The 22,924-nt window shown below is 41.3% G+C and overlaps 1 protein-coding gene across 1 annotated transcript in view; it reads right to left on the bottom strand.

Annotated features, from left to right (window-relative positions):
• Positions 1 to 4,709: 4,709 nt before the first annotated feature.
• AKR1D1 (aldo-keto reductase family 1 member D1) overlaps positions 4,710 to 22,924 on the bottom strand; it is a 33,962-nt gene continuing 15,747 nt past the window's right edge. The window contains exons 3-9 of the mRNA XM_072338180.1: positions 18,387 to 18,503; positions 13,737 to 13,814; positions 12,004 to 12,126; positions 10,247 to 10,356; positions 9,650 to 9,815; positions 8,824 to 8,906; positions 4,710 to 4,885 (exon numbers count right to left, since the gene is read on the bottom strand). Coding sequence (XP_072194281.1) covers positions 4,843 to 4,885; positions 8,824 to 8,906; positions 9,650 to 9,815; positions 10,247 to 10,356; positions 12,004 to 12,126; positions 13,737 to 13,814; positions 18,387 to 18,503 — 720 coding nt within the window. The 3' untranslated portion in view covers positions 4,710 to 4,842. The remainder of the gene's footprint in view (positions 4,886 to 8,823; positions 8,907 to 9,649; positions 9,816 to 10,246; positions 10,357 to 12,003; positions 12,127 to 13,736; positions 13,815 to 18,386; positions 18,504 to 22,924) is intronic.

Raw genomic sequence — 22,924 nt, 5'->3', positions numbered from 1 at the left:
AAGCTTGGCCAGACTTGTTATTTGGGCAAAATATAACTACTGCAAAATAAACTTGGGAAAGAGCAAAGAGTCAGCATGGAGGTGTTTGGCTGGAAAGAACACACAAGGAATGAGGTTTGAAGAAGACAAGGTTGATTACACAAGGTCATCTGCTAACAAGAGTGCTGGAGCATTTCGGTGAAAGATATTTATTTGGTGGGTGAAAATCAGTGCCTTAATACAGACAGATCAGTAATATCTCTGCAGCCTATTGGGAAGGAGTGCTTGGCTACTCCAAGCTATAGAGTTTGCTTTCATTATGGTAATAACTTATAGGCATGCAGGGAACTGAGATTCGTGTTTACACATATAGTGATGAATGGGGTACGTACATCATCTTTTCCGGTACACAGAATTCTCTTTGATAATATGAATGATGCCATGTCCAAAAGAAACAGCAAAGAGAACAACTTACATAGCATAGGAATGAGCTATAGTACAAGGCGGAGCGGAGGAGGGAGAGAGGAAATCTTGATTCTTTTTCTCTGGGAATATTTCTTAGTCAGTAGTGAGAGAGTAGAGAGAGGACTGCAGTACATATCTCCTTCTTCTCAAGAAAACACATTTATATTTATCAGTTACCGAGTCCTTCCTGTTTTTGTCTTGATCAATTTCTTATTCAGAGTTGAAAAGCTTGATGTGGTGGATGGAGAAAGATCCCTTCCAAAAGTTTATATGGCTTATTAATTGAATGAGGTGAGACATGTAGGTTTAAGCCTCCATAACAAACCTGACTTGCTGCATCACTTCTGTGCTTTAACTGCTGAGTGAATGGAGCTGTGACGTTCCCCTCACTTGCTGCCTTTCAGCCATGCTCTGACAACACTTTTATTGCCTCCAAGTCTTGCATGCTAAGCAGATCAATTCTTGAGCATGGGAATGAACCAAGCAACTTGATGGTCTCTGAAGTGGAGAGCTCTAGTTTGCTGGGGAAAAATTCAGTGTTACTTTGCTTTAAATACTAGGTCAAAATAAGAAATAGAATCTTGAGATGACTGTACCTCCTAGGGGACCAGGGGGTAGCACTGGCTTGTTGACTAGGAGTATGAATTTCTGATCTGAGACTTAGAAGAACCTTTCCAAATGTTGGAGTTTCCTTTTTGAAGTTTCTTGAGTATGGGTCAATGAAGAACAAAGCAGAGTTCTGGAGACAAAGTGCTCTGTAAGCTTTCCCCAGAGTCTACCCTGTCTTGAGTGGACTGCGTTTGTTGGACTTAACAGGGGAAATGTAAAAGGATGGGTTTTCTTGCATCAAGAGCCTGGGGCCTCTGTTTTCTTTCCCTGTACTGGTGTGAGCCTTGAGTCAGAAGAGTGGCTCCTGCATTTCATATGCTTAAATTTTAGAAGAATCCTATTCAGTGTCCTAAACAGCCTGCAGTAGAAGAAATGCCTTTTTGTTATGTACAAGGCTACTCTGAAACTTGTTCTAGATTGTGAGCTCTCACATCATTTGTATTCGAGTGCAGATTTGTCCCAAAGCAGCATTTTGCCTTTGCTATATCCAGTGAATTTGGACTGATCTGAGGACGCCATCCAGGTAGTTTTACAGTCTACAGAGAGAAAAACTGAGTAGCTTTGAGTAGTGCCTTCTGTGCTGCATGTGTGTACACACGTGTGTTTTCATTTCCACCTCTTTCTTTGCCTTTTTAATTTTATTTTTATTTTTATTGCCATTTGGTTCTGCTTTACATTTTATTTGCAATGTGTTGTCCTGTTGTAACTATTGCTCATGCATGTTGATTTAAGGTTCCCTGAGGAGTCTGTCTGGCACTGAAAAATTAAAACGTACTCTTTTGGTTTCTGGACTCTCAGAGCCCTTTATAAGCTGGGGATTTTGCTCCAGGGGAGTAGGAAGTTGGGAAGGACTGAAATATGGCACTTCTGAGAATCAATTAACAGAAAACTTGCCCTAATACCTAACTGCGTGCTGATTACTTTACTCTAAAAGGCAAATGTGCTTTCTGTTTAGGTCACAAGTGAAATGAGCATTTTGAATCTTATTCCAACATGTCACTTTCTTCTCCACCTTCATGCCTTTCCTCTAGCTTTATGATGAATGTGCTGTTTTAGTCTTCTTTGGCCTGGATTTCATTTCGCTTTGCAGCTACAGGAAGAGTCACTAATTACTCAGGTTACTTATGGGAACGGCAAGTGAGTTTTCCCAGTGTAATTTTTGATCTGCACTTGCCATGTGCAATTACTATTAGAGTAGCAGCAGCTGGAGCCCCCTGTGCTTGGCTTTCTGGTTGGAGCCGGGCAGTGGGCAGCACTGACTGATGTGGTTCACACCAAACAATGCTCTCAGTATACCTCAGTTTGCCAGATGGAAGCAGATTGGATGTGGGGCTGGGGCCTAGGTCTGTCTCTTCTCTTTTTCTCCCCCTTCTCTCTTTGTGTAGTGGCTGGTGGAATGTGTTTCCCAAGCCCCCATCTGCTTGTTTATTTTCCCTCCTTTGAGCCTTTTATTTGTAGAGTAAGATGGAGAACAATGGGAAGCAATGGTCTGAAACTGAGCAAAGTGAAGGGAAAAACTAGGCTAGGCGTCAGAGGCAGTTTCATAACTGATGGAAATGACTATGGGAGTGTGTGCCCCTGGGAAGAAGCTGAATATTTGTCATTGGATTCAAACTAGACAATGCAGAGGAGAGCCTTATTAAAATAATGACGGGGGAAGCAGTGGGGAAAGGGATGTGCTGGCACTGCTTGGGCCAGACAAGCTCTCATACTTCATCCTGCCTGTTCACTCAGTCTGGATTGAGGGCTTCATTGTAGAGTGTTTCCTGTTAAAAACACTTCAGTGTACCATTGTCTTTACTCACATTTACTAGGTTTTGTGAAGGAGCTCTATTAGAACCCAGGGCTGTGCTTAACTTTTGGGAGAGGATGTCTGGAAGGGCAGATAGCTGAGAAGAAGCCAGTATGAACATTTAAGCTGGGCATTAGCTGACATTTGCAGTGTACAAAACGACCTTTGCCAAGGCCTGAATGTTGGCTGTGGCCAGAGACCTGCACCTGGTCAAGTTACAGTGCAAAAGTTTTTACAGTGCTACTGTTCAGTAGCTGAGCCCTGATAGTTCTATTTACAGTTTGTGCTTATGAAGTAACTGGAATAATGTTAGGTATGGTGGTTACTGTTTTCCTGTTTCCCCCCACTCTGCCCCCCCTTTGGCACTCTACATTTTTTGCTTGGATTTTGACCAGGCCCTCACCTCTTGTGAGTGGCAAAGTTGGGCTGTGATGGTGGTTCTGCCCATAGAGCTCCACCTGACCTTGGGTATGATGTGACACCAGAAGACTGAATGTATCTGTTCCTTCTCCTCCTCAGGTCTATCCTATGTGGTCCAAGTAGGCAATGGAATAAAATGGGAATTGCCCTTGGATAACCTGAAGCATAGAGAATATGCCTTTGCTGTCACAGCTTTATAAATGGATCTGTAAATGATATGTAAAGGCTATATGACCCTATGAGGGATCTGGCTTCTCTAGAGGCAACCACTGAGATTGTTGGGCTGGCCTGGCACCAGATCCATTTGGAAGAGCTGCCTGTTCTTTCTGGGAATTACTGTAGCAAACAGCTGTTCCAAAGGAAAATATTGTGCTGTAAGGAGTTAGTCGTTGTCATGCTGGTGTCCATGCTTTTGTCCATGTGTTACAGACTGCTGAGGACAAGATAGAAGGAAACGTCTAGGCTTCAGCCTAGTTCCTTCTATCTCTACCTCTTTCCTGGACCTGTTCATTTTCTGATCTCAAAACATGGTCAAAGGTGGTATTTAACAAAGACAAAATTCTCCTAATTTAAAAACTTAGCTTACAAATTCAGAATTTTCTTGCACAGAAGCTAAAAGACTGCAAGAACTCCAAAGTAGGAGTTTTCTTTTGTGAATCACAGCTTATGGAACAAGAAAGAAGGTCCTGGAACTGTTATCTTAAGGAGACAAGGCTCTTGCAAAGTATTTACGAAAGTGCTGGTCCAGGATGGCTATGAGATGCATTTGCAGCATGCTATGCAATACCACCCTTGCATAGCAGCTCAAATGTGGAGCCAGGCTGGTCTGTGACTCACTGAGGATCCTCAGCTGAGGTAGAAGGGAAATGAACATGCTTATGTGTTTGGTCTGAACTAGTTGAATGGGGTATCAGCAAATAGTCTGGTCAGGGTAATCATAGTATCATAGTATCGTGAGAGTTGGAAGGAACCTTAGAGATCGAGTCCAACCCCCAGGATTCGAGTCCTCTGTGTAGCAGCACGGCACTTCTACCACTTGCACCACAGGGAGGATTCGGACCCGGGCCTTCGGTGTTGCAAGCGGCAGTTCTTCCACCGTGCGCCACCGCTTCACTCCATGTATTGACGGATACTTAAATTTACATGTACAGAAACTTGAAATTCTATTCGCTCCCTGCTTCTAACTTTCTTTTGAGCTGTGAAACAATGTGACGCTGCTTTATACCTACTAAAGCAGAAATTCTTGATTCAGATTTGATGGAAAGTGTGCCCTTGAATGAAGACTGTTTGGCTTGAATGAATAAGTTTCATCTTCGAAGATGTTCATTTTTATTTATTGTCAGCCTTGCAAATTCAGTGTTCATGATGTTGAAGCCTACTAGGCTAAAAAACTAGACTTGCCAGCTTACACAGATCTGCTGTTCAACATAAATAACCAACTGATAAGACAACAAGAGGTAGAATTCATAGTTTTAATGCTGATTTGAACAGTCTCCGGGAAAAAGGAAGCACCAAACATTGGGTCTCTTTTAGCCAAGTCTGATGTTGGATTAAGAACCTGCCTGGACGCTCCATTTTCAGTATTCATCATTGAAGGGATATTCTGGATGGTCACGCCACCTGTGGAGAGATCATATTGAATAAGTGAGCCTCCTGGGATATCACATCACTGATGTATTCATACTGTACCTAGCAAAATTCTTCCCTAAAGAGGGGAAGGCTTAGAGGAAGACTGTTCTGCCGATTCTGATACCACCTGCCCTGAATAATCTTCCCTGCAGAACAGACAGAGTACACCTGTGCATTTAAGGAGAGGATAGCGAAAGAGGTCTATAGGTAACATTTCAGGTCTAGGTCTAGTTGGCCGTTTCTTCAAGTGGCTGCCATATCCAGACTAAGTCTGGCTGCCGCTGTTCCTCAAAACTCACTAGTTCAGCAGAGGTGCAGTTGCACTGCCAGATTAATAGCACCAGTAACGGAGTATACAAAGAAGCTTTGGGATTACTCCTTTCAGGAAAGAAAGGCATAGTCATGGCTGCATGTAGCGATGGTAGAGGCACTTCAGACTCCATCTTAAATGCTGCATACTCAAGGAAGATGCATGGTCCAAGAACATTGTAGAAGGTAAGTTCTGAGGGTAAACTGCAGATGAAAAATAACACTGTCTGTCTGTTAATGGCCAACTTATGAGAGAGGCAGTTGAGTGAGGAAGTTTGGGTTTCAATGTTTTTTATTTTTATTTATTTTAGAAGATGGTGCTAAACCACAAGTCCTGGGTTGACAAATATTTTCCACTAGCAAAATCTAGAGTTTCTGACAAACTCTCTCAGGTGCACCATGGCAGCTGGTTGCCTTGTCTTACAACAGAGCACAACAAATACTGGCATTTATCCCATATGTGAATCGTTCCAATTTGGGAAGGATACATTTCACAATATTGAAGTTAACTGACTGGAAGACATCAAGCATTTTGAATTGGTTGTGTCAAAACATTTCATTCTGATACTCAGCCAAGATGAATTGTTTACACATTAACAGATTGAGATGGCTCATAAAAACCACTGTGTCATGTTTTGGTTTCAGCATAATTTGACAGTCTCTCAGCCACCACTGTTATATCTAGTTTCCATCCATGGAGCATGCTTTCTACTCAGGTCAGATGTATTCAAAGACCAGAGTCCTCTTGTGTACCAAAATGATTCACTCAAAGGAGAGAAGATAGCTTGGAATAACTGGTAAGGAAGAATGTCCATAGCATAGACTGGGAGGACAAAAGAAATTTGCCAGATAATGTAAAACTTACCAAAACAATACTCCTAAATTTCTCAAGGGAAGAAACCATTTCAGACTAAGATTTCCTGGGCTACTCTTACCTCCATTTTTTCTTTTTCTGCTCAGATGCCTAACTTGCAGGTCACTCCAGTTAGTGTGGTATCCTGTTCCAATGGGCTTACCACACCATCAGAACAAAAGATTTGAACACGGTAGCTGATAACTGGCGGAGACACAGGAAAGTTGTATTTTTTCCATTTGCTGGGGTTTGCATTGCAACAGTGGAAGACTCTCCACAATGCTGGCTAACCAGAAATTTTTCTATATGGTAGTTCGATCTTCTCAAATACCTATTTCTGGATAAAATAAGGCATCTGTCTAGGCTTGCAAGCCATCTGTTGTACTATCAATTCCAGATGCTTTAGTGCTAGTGGGCAGATAGAGGTTTAATTGCTCCATACAGAGCAAAGTTACTTTTCTAATAAGTTATTTTTTAAATTTGAGGCCAGACTACATGCCACTTCTTTGAAAAAGAGAGTTGCCAGTGTCTATTCCATACATGCTGCTTTCCTTGTCCTCAGTAGCCTCCTGTGACCAAATTTATTCTAATAAATCAAAACATCTCATTTGTTAGCTTTGGATTGGTGACCTTGAAAGTTCTCTTCCCATTGGCATTTACCTCCTCTAATTTTGTTTCTGGAAAAGGCTTTTTCTGAACCAGGGCTACTTTTAATGTATATTCTCACTTACAAAAGTTAAATGATGTTCTATCTTAACCTGGCCTTGTAAAACCAAACAATTTTCAATACCAAAACTCACTTAAGAATTTGCTAGGCCATTTGTGAGAAGCTTCTTGGAACTAAGTGCTGCTAATTAATGGAAGGTTAATTTTTCTGATACTAAAGCTTCAGAGCACATTGCAGAGCTTAAATGTGAAATATGAACTCTATTATGATGCTTTTAGCTTAGTTGACATTTCCTGTCATGTTTATCATGGTAAGTGGTTTATTTGTTCCTTTGCAACATTTCCCTTATCTTTTGAGCAACAGTTGACATTCTAGAGAGCTACTGATGCTGCTGTCCTGCTTTTCATTATTATTAGTGCTTGAGCACACTACAGTTTAGCAAGGTGTATATGACTCAAGGTAACGAGAGAAATACATGGACATGAATCCCTTCAGCAATTGGCTACACACTGAGTGCCCTAAAAAGGGGAAAGCATATTTTGGTCTTAAATTGTAGATACTCTTAAGCTCAAGGTAAAGCAAATAGCCTTTTTCTCCAAGAGAGATTTTGGTCAGCCTGAGCCTTCTAGGGCAGTGCAACCTGATAAACTACTTTGTGATTTTAAGATTTAGACCATAAGCAGCAAGAAATGAATTAAGAAGTGGTCTAGCAGTTGAACAAGCTTCGTGACTTTCTCCTTTTTGTACAAGTGGATAGAACTCAACATGAGAACAGAAGAGGTGCCTGAAGACTGGAGGAAAGTCAAGGTCACTTCAGTTTTCAGAAAGGGCAAGAAGGAAGAGCTGGGAAACTACAGGAGAGTCAGCCTCACCTCTGTCCTTGGGAAGGTGATAGAACAACTTATTCTGGATGTCACCTCCAAGCAAGTGGAATTAAAAAAGGTTAAGAGTAGTAGTTAACATGTATTTGCCAAGGGGAAATCACACTTGACTGATCTGTTAGCCTTCTGTGACACTGTGACCAGTTGGGTAGATGAGGGGAGAGCAATGGATGTTGTGTACCTTGACTTTAACAAAACTTTTGACTCTGTCTCCCATAGCATCCCGAGTTAAGCTTAGGAAATATGGGATAGATGAGTGAACAGTGAGACGGGACTGAAAACTGGCTGACTGGCAGAGCTTAGAGGTTAGTGTTCAGTGATGCAGAGTTTAGTTGGAGACCTATGGCTAGCAGTGTTCCCCAGAGTTCAGTACTGGGTTCTATCTTGTTTAACATCTTCATCAAAGACCTCGATAAAGGGATAGAATGCTAACTCAGAAGGCTTGCTGATGATATGAAGCTGGGAGTAGTGGTTGACACACCAGAAGGCTGTGTGCCATTCAGCAAGACCTGGACAAGTTGGAGAGTTGGGCAGAGGATCCTTGTGAAGTTCCAAAAGGGCAATTTTACAATCCTACACCTGGGGAGCAATAATGATCTGCATCAGTATGAGTTGGGACTGATCTGCTTGAAAGGATCTCTGTGGAGAATGACCTGGCTATCATGATTGACAGCAGGTTGACCATGAGCCAATAGTGTGGTCTTGTGGCCAAGAAGGCCAAAGATATACTGGGAAGCTACTAAGGGAGAAGGAGCAGATCTCTTCTTAAACTATCTCTCTACTGCATATTTTTATTGTTTATAGTATTGCTCTTAATTATTCTTCTGTGCATCATTTTAGGATAAATTGTCTCTGGAAACAGTATGGCTACAATTCATAAGCAGTAATACTTGCACACTTGAATGCTTGCTAAGCTGGAAAAAGCTGGGAAAGAGTGGAAAGACAAGAAAGTACTCCTATTTGAATATAAGAGCTGGTATTCACGCTGCTGGTTAAACAAGGTCAATACTACAGCTTGTGACTGGCTGAGATAGCTATCTCAACACATAGTGAGTAAGGAATTGTAGAGATGGAATAGCCAGAAACAGACATCATCCTCTGGGTGGGCATTTGAAATTTGAACTTTCAGCAAGTGTTGCAAGCTTATTTTTGTGAATGGTCTGAGGTATATTCAGATTAATAGTGTCTGGTGAGAACTCAGGACTCATCCTGGACTTACATTAAAAGTTCCACGTAACGAACATTTTTGTTCAGGGCTTCAATTTCTTTCATCTCTTTCTCGGTGAGAGAGAAGTCAAAGATCTATTGGAAGAAAGTGTTGAGAATAAGTTAGAATTTCTTGTCACAGGTAAAGTTAATATGTTCCAGATTTCAGAAGTCCAGAAAAAGTCCTCCCCTTTCTTCTTCCCAAATCCATACCTGCTTGAATTTGTATGGACATCTTGAGGATATGTGTAATCAAATGTGACTGAACTTATTCACTTTTCCAAGAAGAGAGATCTGGTCTGGCATGTACTGGGATGTTAGCTTTGAATGGAATAAGTTGCCAGAGAAAGTGGATAACAGTGTGGGTAGAGTGCTGCAAGGGACACAGGAAAAAATACTTCCACTTATTTGGAGTGGATGGAGTGGTCAAGCCATTTGTTTTCAGGTAGTTTGGTTATAAGCCTTTTTGGCATGCCCATATACAGCACCTTTCCTTTCCCAGTAATACCGCTCCATAGCTGAATATGAGTCAGAACAGGTCAGTGATTGCTGAATACCTCCAGTCAGCCATTCTTAGGCTACGGATCTACCAAGTGACTTTGTTTCACTTGTGCTGATCAGTGCAGTAGTGAGAACTAGAATTCTTTCTCTGTTCTGCTCTGTTATTGTCATACTACAGTGCTATTAATTGATGGTGTCAAAAAGAATCAAACTGACACTGGTCAAGATTTGTGTCTATAGCCACAAAATAGCCCATACGAAAGGCAGTTTTCCCATCTGTTTCTATTCTAAGTCGGAGTAAATGGATTCTTTTCTGTACCATTAGAGTGAGAATTTACCTGAAAATTCTCTCTGATGCGTTTTGGATTGAAGCTTTTTGGGATGACCACCACTCCTCGCTGGATGCTGAAACGCAATGCAACCTGTGCAGCTGTCTTATTGTACTTTTTGCCAATGGCATTCAGCACAGGATCTTCCAGTAAAGGAGGGGAGGATACATTTACCCTGGAAGAGAATTGAGGAAAAACATAGCCTCTTTATTTTTTCTGTGTTAAAACATACAGGCATCTACTCATTCATGGGCAGAACATTGCACCTTTGGACAGTACTGTGAAGGATGGAAGAGAAGATTTGACTCTCAAAGGAAACTTCCTATGTCATTTCCTAACATAGATTTATTTTCTGCTACCTCAGTAGGGACTTCCATAGTCTCTTTCTGCAGAGGAGTCCTAAGGAGACCTCCCATATAGGCACCTGGCACTTTTGATGACAACATGCATCAGGAATGTTACAAGTTTACATTCACAACTATAATATTTAGATACTCAAGTTCAGAACTACTCTGAAAAGGCATTTCGCACAGATCCATCAGTGGAGACTTATTATTTTTTTCCAGGACGATGGCCCTGCTATTGGAGAGTAAGATGGGCGCTTACCATGTTTCATCCCTTGATGTTCCCAATGGACTGTACCCAACAATAACAATGTCGTGTTGCCTGCAAAATTCTAGGAGTTTGGGTTGGGTGAAATAGGGATGGCATTCAACCTACAAAAGTAACATAGAAAGAATGTTTAATCAGTAAGACCAGATATGAAAGCAGATGATATCGCAGTATTTGTAAGTACTGCAGATTAAAGATGACTTCTTGGCTTTCAGGAAAGTATATATGTAAGTTAATTAATATGGAAATTTGATTAGAATTCTAATGGTCTACTGCTGGGTAATGGATTTTTTTTTAATTTTTATTTTATTTTCTTTTTTTCTGGTGGGCAGCAGATCATTATCTATGATTATAATTTGTCTATAGGGCATTTGTATTGGTCTCAGTGGAAAGGTGGCACTTAGTGAGGAGGTGGAGGTGAGGGAGACTGACTAGGCTGAGAAGGCAACCAATCTCATATAGGTCAGATCACTGGTTCTCTATCTTTTCAGCATGACTAAATGTGATGCCATTTTTAGGGTAAGTGTTGGCAGAAGCTGTCCTGTATAGAGAAGTGAGCAAAAGGTGAGAGATTTCCATAGTGGGTACGATCTCATTACAAGCTCTGCCCTCTGATACTGCGAATATTGTCCCTAATTTCTTTACAGGAAGGGATTTTCTGAATGTGCTCTCACACTCTGGGAAAGGGATATCTACAAGGAGACAGAGAAACCTGTGTTTGAAAGCAGTCTGGAGATGGCTGGCACATCTATGCTTTCTGTCTGCCTATCCTTAATCTGAGCTTAATATTTTGCCTAGTTTTTCTTGAGCCTGTGAAGCAGTAGAAATGCTCAGTGCAGTCCTAGGGGCACTCAATGAGCAGCAACTGCATTTTGCAGCCACTGGGAATGTTAGTACCAATGAAGGGTACTGGAGTTTCCTCCTCTTTCAGTCTGTCTTCCCCTGTGCCAATTCAGACCCTCCAGACCACACACTGGGGATAGGAAGTTGGTCCCAGCTGGTCTCTGACCTCTTCTCTGATATTGCTAATGTGGATGCTCATCTGTGCCAGATGAGTCTGAAAAGTTTCCCAGTGACTTCTAGAAAATACAGTGAGCTGCCAAATGCCTTTCAAAGGTATTGAGCATTTGGATAGGTCACTGCCACATCTCTCCAGCTCAGAGCCCTACTACTGTGATTAACTTGGATGTCACCTGTCATCTTCATAGGCTTATTCAGCTCCAGTTGGTTGCTTTATTATTTTTTCCCCTTTTAGTTCATGTTTTTCTCCAGCTTTTACTGAAACTCTTACAGGAAAGGCAGAAGAGAGAAAGGAATTACATCTAATGGCTGTTAAACAAGTTTAGAGTGACCCAGGGTCTCTGAAATGTAGGGTTGTTTAGGTTTATCATCAGCTGAAGTAAACGTGGTTTCAGTGAGGACTAGTTATCCCCAAATGGTTTGTCTTGGGAACTTTTTGGATGCAAAGTAAGGAACGTGGCAGAGACTTAACCTGGCCATGCAGCTTGACACAGAAGCATGAATTTTATAGTCCTGAGACAGAAACTGAGAAGAGTGGTTATTCTAGTACCTTCAAGTTTTGACTTGAGCTTAGATAGGATGAGTAATATTTTCAAGCCAGTAAGCGTGACTATATAGAGGGCAGCAGCTATGGCAAAGCATCACCCTACTGCATAGGCTTTGTGTTGCCTCTGTCTTCCCTACTGCTGTGGTCCCACTGCCCAGGCACTGTCCTTGGCTTAAGGTCATACCTGGTTGCTGACAGGCTTGTGCTTAAGTCCTGGCTTGTTCAGGATCATCTCCAGCTGCCTGCGGTTGAAATTGGATACTCCAATAGACTTTGCCAAGCCTGCGTCTTTACATGCTTCCATAGCCTGCAAAGACAGCAAAGATTAGTGGAGTCTCAAATGCTGGCTTGATTCCTTGAAGTGTGCATTTTGGAGGGGTAGAAGCCAGCCCATTCTTGAAAGTGTGGACAACTCCTGCAGTAGCAGAGCTAGCAGTCCTATCATCATGAAGGCTGGTGCAGCACAGACCTAGCTGTGGAGCTGGTTGCCCCTCCTGCAGGCTTTGTTATACTTTTCTGTCTCACAGGAGCTGAAAGCTGGGAGGTAAGAGGCACCAGGTATTTGACGACCTCTAGTTGGCCCCATATGTTTTATATCACTCAGTGACAAGTCGGCAAATACAGTCATATGGAGACATTTTTTTTTTTCTTGCTGGCAACATGCTGAAAGAGCGAAATTATGTGGATTGAGTTTAGCCAGGTTTATTTTGATTGTTGCTCTCTTTTTTAAGCAGTCACCAGTACCTATTCTTCCCTCAGCCTTTTGGCTGAAAAGAGAGACCTTCTGTGGTATATCCTTTACAATAAAGTGCCAGCTTGAAGTGTTCAGACAGCTACTGTTTTGCACAACTAGTTGTGAAAAAGGGAAATCATCAGCTCCAGATGGGGAAATAAACAGCTAATATGGGAGCCCTGAGCCCCATGAGATTCTGACTGGATGCCTTTGCTGCCAGAAAAGGTCCCAGGCTCTCTTCTACTCTGAACTTTTGCTCAGGATTTCATCCATTCTCTATCTTCATCTTCTAGATCACGAGTGGAGCTTAACTGGGATGTGACTATCCAGTTCTAGACAGTGCAGGCTGAAGTGGAATGTGGAACAGCCTGTGGTGACTCTCTTGGTGTGAACTGTGCCGAATTAGCAATGCTTTTGCAGCTCACTTGATGTGGAAGAAATGCTGAACATCTTTGGCTATGAATTAAAGGTTATTTAAGGCTTCAAAAGGTGGGAATGTGAGAAAATCACCGATCTCACTTTCTGCCTCCCCTGAGATTAAATGGCTGTAGGCTTAAGGAGGTGTGTGACATCTTAACTAACACACATCACAAACAATTTTAGGTTGCAGTCTTCTGGGGAAATGCTGTTTTCCTGCAGGCTCCTTTAGCAGAATACTCTTACATTCTCATCCTAAAACTAAATTTACAGGGGAGTGAACTTGTTTTGATGGCAACTTTTAAAATGAATATTATTATTACTATTATTATTTTTAAATGATGAGCTTTAGGGGAAAAAATCTGGTTTATGTTGAAGGAAAAACATTTCCTTTTCTGAGGAAGATCCAGTCACTTGCTCCTTCAGGGCTTCAACTTTCTGCTGCTGTTCAGGGTCTGATAAAAAAGAGAGGAAATGGTGTGTGGGGGGGGATCCTACAGGTATATCAACTAGCAAATATGCGCTTGCTGAAAGAAGGGGTACAGTTCTGTTATAAAAATAATGAAGTGATGGCAAGAAGCAATGTCTCAAGAAACAGGAGTTGAATTTATCCACGAATCTAGTAGAATTTGATCCATTTGCTCTGTCAGTATGTCTCAGCTCTGCTTATGAAGGCCACAAGTAAAACTGAGAATGAGGATCTGTTGTTTTTTTTTTGGTGGGTGGTTGTTTTTTTTTAAGCTTATATGGATATTGTGTTTGCTTACCTCCCAAGTGGCACATAAATTTGTCTCGTGGTAGATAAATTTTCCATTTTCATCTCTTGGGTAGATTGCATCTCCAGGCTGAAAAGTAAAAGAAGAAAAACTTTCCCTCCTCAGAGCAAAGACTTTTTTTTCCAGTCTTTCTACCAGCAAACATACAAAAATAAGTACACTCAAAAGCTTTCTGAAACACCCGAAGTTCAACAGGTCATTCATGCTGGGCTTACCACATCCTCCACTGCGAGATAGTCCTTGGATAGACTTCTGGACTGTCATATGAGTGCATGCTTAGGAACTCCAGGATAGCTTTATTTTTCAATAAACTTTTGACCCTTACGGTATAGCAAACAAAGAACGAATATGTTTCCAAAGAGCTGAGCTAGAGTGCCAGTCTGTATTCCCTTCCCCTTCTTTCTGTCCCTCCTTTCTTCCCCTCCTTCCTTTGATCCTGTTTTTGTCCTGGGCATCTGAGAAGATTACCATCTCAATCCAGCTCCAGCTGGAGTGATCATTTCCAAGATTTACTACTTTACTATTTAATTTACTATTATAACAATCTATATGCACAGCTGTTGTACGTGCTGCACATTTTTAAGTGCACTATCTGTGTTTCTTGGGGCACTAGGAACTCTTCCTGTCTCTGTACTCCACAAGCAAGACTTCAGGCGTGAGTTATGAGCTGATATCTCCCAATGTGAGCTTTCTTTTACTTCCTGCAATGTATATTGCAGGCAATGCATTAACATTGCCTTCCCTTTTGTCTGACTGTAATTCCACTTTTTTTTTTTTTTTTTTTCTCCATGAAAGTCCTTCAGCAATGTTGAACATTCTGCCTGACTGCAAACTGCTACATTTCAAATGACTGGACGCTAGATGTTGAAATGATAATTCCTTGCAAACAGGATTCTTGAGTTCAAATTCAAGGCATTTCATGGGAAAAGTGAGCCTAGGGAAAACACGGCCTCAGATTGCAGGCACCAAGTTACAATCACAAGCCTGTCTCCTTCAAACATGCTGGCTTTCCTCAATGAATTCCCCAAAGATGACTTTTTGCCTTTGTTGCTGTATCTTGCTGGAAAAACAGCTTGCCTAGAAAGAGGCAGGTGATTACTGAACATATTTTTCTACCAGAAGGAAAACTATTTGTCATTGTAATTTGAAATGGAGAGAATTTATTTATGAAACCACAGTGATGTATTTTGGAACAAAGCATTTATCCCCATGATATCTGAGCAAGCTATTCAGACTATGAGCTCAGGGCACACAGGCACAGTGTATGGATTTCATGGAGTTCTGGGGATGGCTCTGAATTCAAGAATTTTTACTCTGTTTCAATCTATTAAATTCTTTTCAATGATACCTCTTTTATAGTAGTTAATGTTACATTACATAAAGGAGTCAGCAATTACACTAGTTCGGACATGCAGCATTTTTCTCTATTTCTAGCCCTTCTATTCTAAAAAGCCAACAAAACTGGGATGAAGGTAGTTGAAGATTGAGTTTATGGTGTCAGCTACTCTGGATTTTCACAAGGATAAATCCTTCCTTCTGCTTCCATGGATCTACACAAGGTTTCTGCTCAGTAGTCTCCAGGCAGTGCTTCCTTTGTCAAGCTGTGTTGTTTTTTTTTTAAGCAAGCAGTTCCCTGAATGACAGATCTGATAGCAGATTGATAGGAAGGGATAACGTGCAGGTAATATGATGGTGGTTGCTAAGTTTTTGAAGTCTCTCAGATGTTTGGCACATTTCTCACCTTGAGTTCTTATGGACTACACATCACTGGACATTGGCACAAATGTTCATCTTCTCTTGCAGTTGTCTTGGAGACAGCTGCACACCTTACGCTGAATACAATACACTGAATACAAGGTGGCTTTCTATCATATTGTTATATGAGCACTGAAGCAGTTGGGACAATGCTGCTATGCAGTGCTGCAGTGCTCACGTATTTCTCAAAGTCTGGGGATGCTCCAAAAGCTACCAGACAATTTGCATATTTGAAGCGCAGCAGTTGGTAGCAACTGAGAGGAAAAGCCTCCTCCTGTGATAATGATTTCCTCACCAACACAAATGCAAGGAGACAGGTCTGCACATCCCATTGCCTTCTCAAAATGTTCTTTGACACATGCGCTTTCTCAAGAAGGCAATGTAACAAATTGTAAATGCCTATTGCGCAAGCAGGACATAAAAGGTCAAGTAGCAAGGCTATTAATCTGTTTTAATTTATTATTTTCAAATCACAAAAAGATACTTAAAGTGAGTTTCAGTTTAAAGCTAAAATATCTCTTTTTCTCTGGTAGATGATAAACTAATTTAGTTGGGAGGGATCTAGAGATTATTTAGTTCATGGGTACCCACTTACTGACCATCTGACTAGAGGCATCTGAAAAACCTCACAGTGAATACAGACTCCTGAGGGAGAGGTGTGTGATGACCTGGAGAAGGCCTGAGAGTGCTGGGGTGTGCCCAGAGGAGGGCAATAAAGCTGTGAGGGGTCTGGAGCACAAGTCTTACGGAGAGCGGTTTGGGAAACTGGGGTTGTTCAGTCTGGAGAATAGGAGCTCAGGGGAGACCTCCTTGCTCTCTACAGTGACCTGAAAGAAGGTTGTAATGAGGTGGGGGTCAGCTTCTTCTCCCAGATAATGAAGGGTAACAGCCTTAAGTGTACCACTGGAGGTTCACATTGGATATTAAGAAAAATTTCTCAGAAAGAGTGGTGATGCATTGGAACAGGCTGCCCAGGGAGATGGTGGAGTCACCATTCCTGAAGGCGTTAGAGAACTTGTGTGGGTGTGATACTTAAGGACACAGTTTCCTAAGAAATATTGGTGGTAGGTGAAGGGTTGGACTAGATGATCTTAGAGGTCTTTTCCAGCCTTAATTATTCTATGATTTCTGTTTTGCCAGGAAAGAGGGGGGCTGAGCACCACCACCAGGCTAAAGGGAGGGAGAGAAGTCCTGAATGGAGAATCCCTATAAGGGGGAGAACAAAAAGAAAAGGGAGACTCAGGCTAAAGTTAACAGGTCAGTGATTAATGTCACCCTAGATATCAGCCATTCTTGGTGCACTTACAAGTACTGGCATAGTGGGGCTTTCCTCCTATGAGTGGTACTCTCAGGAAATAAATTCCTTTCTACCTGAAAGTCCCTGTGAGAACTTGCACCACCTGGCTGTGCAGAGGCATTTTCCTTTCAGACTTCAGAATGGGACTGTGAGCGCTGGCTCAAGTTCTTCACTGATTCCAAGCAGAAAGTATTTTTGTTAGAAGGCATTTAAGGAGACAGATAAGTGCCAGCTTTTGCTGAGTAGGACAGAGAAGGAGTCTGTTAGTGTGTTACACCTGTGCAGTTCTCAGCAAAGGCAAGCATCGTGTTTGAGGTGGGTTTGTTTTGTGAGGGAGGCAGCAAAAAAAGGAAACATTTGGCATAGAAAAATGTGCAATTTCTTAAGCAGAAGGTGACTTCTTTTTTAATCTCCTTTCAGAAGGGGCATGAGTAAATATGTGGGACTGCTACTCTTTTAACAGCAGAGCTTGTTGATACAAGCCTCGTGGAGTCAGATGTACATTACTTTAAAGCCAGCTGTCTATATCTTTATATTGTGAGACAGTGACCTTCGCTATGTGGGAGAGTGAACTACTAGAGAATACAAACACAAGAAAGGGGAAGCAGGAAATTGCAAGTGGTGGGAAATTTTTAAAAATGCACCCAAAAGGATTCCATACGTGGGACTGGATAAATAAAGTTTTGATGTCTTAAGTCCAGTACTGCTGGGAAGGTCTTAACAGGAAAAAGGAACTACAGGTCCAAGGTGATTGCTCCATTGCTAAATTGCTTCCTATCATCTTGTGCTTCTGGAATCTGTCCTTTGTCTCTTTTAGGAAAAAGGACTTAATTGGTTAAAAAAGTTGCGAAAAGATTTTGAATCTCAATTTTCTGATCTCAGTAGTATTTAATTTGCCTTCATATCGTTTACTTGCAAGTGAATATTTTAGAGCAAAGAGTCTGCGAAACCAGAAAGTTGAATGAGACTTACAAGAGCTGGTTGCAGGGAAGGCGTACAACTCTGGTGTGAGCTCCTCACATTCAAAGATTTTGTGACTGTAAGAAGAAGTTGCCAAGAGCCAGCAGAATGAAGGAATACAAGGCTTTAACTTTTCAGACATTTAAGAGCAAGAAATAGACAACCCACATTTGGGGCCAGCTGTCACCAACTAAAGCTGAAAGGAGCACTACATTTAAGGAGACTAAGATCACAGCTATGATTTGATCATTGGTTTTAGTGCTCCTGAGGCTTTTCTATTTTTGAGATAGAGTAAGGGACATCTTGCCCCATCTTCTCCCTCCCCACACTCTGCCCCTGGCTCCTCGTTGCTTCACCTACACTAGTTCTTCAACATAATTAGTCTTCTAACTCAGTTTGGAGTCCTGTCCTTTCAGTGGAAAGGCTTGATGCTACAGCTGTTAGCAATGAATCTCACACACCTGTAAATCCTTCTGTGTGGGTAATGCAGAATATGTGCAGGCACTGTACAAAGAACATCATCTTGCATAACTACTATTTTCACTGTGGACTGGAAGCTACAAGGATGATGCTAGATGGAAACCTTTGTTCAAGCCAAACGTACTTTTTAGGGCAATTTTTCTTTTTACCTTGAAAGCCATTGGCAGCTCAATAATGTAGAGGTCGACGTAGTCCAACTGCATGAGCTTCAGGGTTTTCTCCAGTGTGGGACGTACTAGCTCTGGTGGATGGCAGGTGTTCCACAGCTGGGGAAACAAGCACAGGCTCTTTCTGGTGTGTCATGAGTGACAGTGAGCATCTTCTAGCCAATTCCCCTCATCCCACACACTCTTGTACATCTGACAGAGACCATTATACACAGTACAAAGACATCATGCTCTACAGTGCTGCAAGAAAAATGCAAGGGGCCTTATCCCATCTTCTGCCAGAGGAATTTGTAGAAGTTAAGACAGGAATCCTTGCCCAGGACTGTCTGTCAGCTGACCCAGTAAAGCTACCAGATACCTGCTTGTTACAAGACAGGTTATTCAGAGTTGTGTTTATTGTAAACTCTTGCTCAATGAACTTAGGCAGATTCTTTTTGTTTTATGAGCTTTCCAAGCATATGCTTTCACTGGAAAACTTTGTTCCCACAAGAAATCTGTGGTCAGGTTTATGCTTGAAGGCTGAAGCTCAGATCATGTGAGCTGGCTGTTGAATTGCCAAGCACCTGGCACAAAGAGGATCTTTTGGTTTTCTCCTGTGGCCATGGAGTCTGAGTGACTGCTGACGTAGCAAAGTTTTAACTTACTCCCCTATCCTCACTGAAAGAAGTATTATTGTTTAGTTACCGTAACACAGGTGTGACCAGTTAAAGGATACCCTTTGCAACCTCTTTAATCAGAACCTGATGTTGCTATGGAGTGTGCTCAGTTGATTAGCTTGCAGTGCTACCTCTAACAGAACTCTGCTGATGCAAATCGCTTGCAAGAACAGAATCATAGCATTGTAATTAGTAACCAAGAACTCTTTGTAAACCGTTCTCTGAAGCTAAAATATACAAAAAGTGTAATTAACACACAATAGGAGGTTAAAAGTACCATCTAGTTGCATAGAATAAGTTGGGCTATTCTATCTTTATTGGGGGGATGATGGAAAGGGTTGGATGTTTGGGTGTTTCTTATTGTTTGTTTGTTTTCAGTGCACCAAACTGACATCTGGAGTCATTATGAGATTTTTGGCACCTTCGTTAGCTGGAAAAAACCTGATGTTTGTTGGTATGGTCATTGTCTAACCAATTCTGCTACCAATGCAAACAGTCACAGCATGTCAAGTTGTAGAACGAAATCATTCTTGAGATGTGAAATACATGAACTGAAATTTTCAGAAGATAAGAGGATAAGGTGTCAAGACATAGCCTGAGTAAGTTTTGAAGTATTTTAATTATTATTTACTTAGAGAGTAGACTACTTAGTTGTGCCAGCAAAGGCAAGGATGTTATTTTGAAGCTTAGCTGTCCTAAGAGCAATGCATATCTCCCTGCCCTAAGCTGATGCACCAAAGTGGCACCAGCATCTCAAAGTTCACACTGGATCTCACTCCTGTTGCAAGGAATGAAGAATTTAAGATCAGTGAAGTGTTGGCTACATGGGCCGAGGTGTAGCACAGTACAAGGCTCAAGGCCTTTTATGCTGGATTTCCTGAAAGCCTTTGGTCTGGGTGCTATTTAAGCATTTGCCAATCTTTGATTTTCATTTTACAAGTAAAATGAGATGTTCTTTTGAACTTCACATAGGTAAGGAAGCGAATCATTATACCCTTCATGTTTAGTTTGTTTTGTTATTTTGATTTAGAAATTTAGTAACTGGAGGTATGTTGACAGCTTAGGAGCTGTTTTTCCAAGTGCCCTTTGTAGCTCAGTGCTGCTGTTATTGCCAGTGAATATCCATCACTTTTAAAAAATGCAGAGGTTCTAAGGAAACAGCCTTTAGAAATAGCAAACATTTGTATTGCCTTAATACACAAATGCCATGGAAACTTAAGAGTTTCACAACTGTTTTCATGATTTGTACAAGTTATTGTATTATCTACCTAAGTAGAACCCATGTAGACATTCGAGCAGTCAAAACTGCCAGCTGGCTTTGGCATTTCAGGACACCATATTTCCTGGAAATGTTACTTATATTTTAATGAAAGAAATATCCTGGGATGAAAGAGGAGACCAAAAAAGGTCTTGCTATATAAGCCAAGAGAACTGCTGGCAATTGATAGAAAACCTCTAAAATTTCTGGATGCTGAGTTACTGTGCCTGACCAGCCAGCCAACAGTGAGAGCCAAGTGCAAGTGCCGATGATTTCAACTGGCAGTTGCAGCACAGTTGCACCAACTCACTATTCCAGTAACACTGCCACACAGCGGGGATGTTCTTGTTAGTCCCTGCTGATAGTCCAGCCTTTGATTGGCATCATCTTTGTTCAAGAGAAGGCCTGTATGAAGGAGTTGCATGTGCAGAATCTTGAGTATTTATTTCCAGGACTTATAATTCAGTGAGACTGAAGACAAACACAACTTTTGTTGTGCCTACTGCTTTCAAGAATGGTCTGTTACCATGTTTCTCAGAATATGCAACATTTAATGTTGGTCAGTTAACTAAGAAGGTCCAATGTATCTGCTGGTTTGATATTTGCCTATAGTTTGTTCAATGCACAGATGCATAAGCTACACAAAGCTAAAGATATGTAAGCTTGTTGGACAAAGACCACCCAGTCCTGCTCTTCCTGGGAGGCTCAGAGTGGCTGTTAAAATGTCCAATGAAAGCTGTGAAAATCCTGGACTGAGAGAATGATTTTTTGCAGTATATTTGCCACTTCTGCCTTTGATCACTTTAAAGGCTACAGAGAAGCTCTAATCAACATGTTCAACTAGAATTAAACCCTTTATCAAGCACAAACAGGGCACAACAGAAGGATAAATCCGTGTGTCCTATCTCACAGTCACAAGGAAGGCTGGAACTACAGGCACTGACTGCCACAGTATTGCGAGCTGCAACCTTCATACTAGCAGGACTTGCAGTTTAGGGAACAATTGAACTCATAATCAAGAAACAAGATGAAATTTCACAGCTGGCTCAATGTTTAAATAGCGGGTAAACATATCTAGTGATTAGATCAGACAACTGAACATAGAGAGGCCTAATAAAGTTTGGATAATAAAATTTTACTAAGAGGTGCTCTTTGGAGATCTAAAGGGGGAAGCAGTTGGGAAAACAGTGATCCAGCTCTAACATTTATGTACAAGTTTGTTTTTGTTTTGTTTTGTTTTGTTTTGTTTTTGAAATATTACTGGTAATTTGCAGTAATGAAGCTACAAAAACAGTTGAAATAAAATATTTTAACTAAATTAATCAAATATTTTGATTGAAATAAATGTATTGGCATATGAGAAACTGAGAGATTACCCTGATCAAAGTGGAAAGTCTGAGGACTTGAAGCTTTTCTCAGGATGGCAAGATAGTGACTGTTACCAGTAGTGCTGAGCAGGGAACTAGGAGAAGAGTTGCATACTTCACAGACTGGAAATTGCTTTACTTGGAAGTTGCTCTATAGTTGTTGAAAATCCTCTTGGTCTGCAAACTACCCAATCTAAAGCTTATTTTCCCAGATCATAAAGCTTAACTAAATTGCTTGTAGTAAAACAGGCCTTTTATCCCATCAGAACTTTCACTCTAGGAACCGTATATTTATTTCCAAGGCTGTTGAGTAACTCCTGTGGATTACGTCTTATTTGGGAAGGGAGAAAGGGAAAATATTAGGCTGTTGTATTCAAAGAAGCATTGCCGGAAGGGGAACTTGAGGCCATAAAGTCCATTAGAAACTGGACAGGAACCATGGACTTTCTGGCAGTCATCTGGTCTTTTTTTAGAAATGTGTTCTCCCTTATGCCCGCAATCTGGTCACTGTATTTGTAGCAGCTTCTATCATATGTTTTATTGGGCAGGGGATTTCTTTCTTCTAGCAGAGAACCTGCTCTTACATCTGGGATTTTAAAACAATAGCTTGCTCATGCACTACTCCAGTCTTGTTACTGTAAAGTGAAAGTGTGATGACCTCTTCTCTCCCAGTGTGTTGATTCATGATCATAGAAGTCTTTAATGACAGATGATACAGTAACTAGGGTGTAGGTTGATTAGTAATTCTCTGGCAGCAGTACCAACATAAGCACTTGCTGTTCTTCTGTACATAGACACTTGCATGCATGTGTTTGTTCCCACCCCTTTCGTTGTGCAATCTCAGGACAAATCTTCATGGGGAATTGCTCTAACAGAAAGTAACTCATTTGCAAGATCATTGTCCAGATCTGGCTCAGTATGTGACTATACAAATCCTTGTGCCAGCACAACACGTGTGGCAGTAACAGCTCAGGTAGCACAACTGAGTGTAGCAATGGTCTAAACTTGCAGGTACCTACAGTACCAGGCAGAACACGTACTTCATTGTTCCCATTGCTAACTCAGATTTAAAATGAGAACAGTGATTACTGTGCTTTATAGCAAATCTGATGCTGAAAATACTAAGGCATCATGGTAAAAACAGGAAAGAAGTACAAAGAATGTTGGATATGGAAATATATTGGAAGTTGACCATTGGCATTTTTAAGAAAGCCCATTCACAGAAATCCCAGATTTAGT

The sequence above is a fragment of the Excalfactoria chinensis genome, chromosome 1 (genome assembly GCF_039878825.1).
Source record: "Excalfactoria chinensis isolate bCotChi1 chromosome 1, bCotChi1.hap2, whole genome shotgun sequence".
NCBI classification, from domain to species: Eukaryota; Metazoa; Chordata; class Aves; order Galliformes; family Phasianidae; genus Excalfactoria; species Excalfactoria chinensis.
Note: the sequence above shows the minus strand (reverse complement) of the source record. Positions and strands in the feature narration are given on the sequence as shown.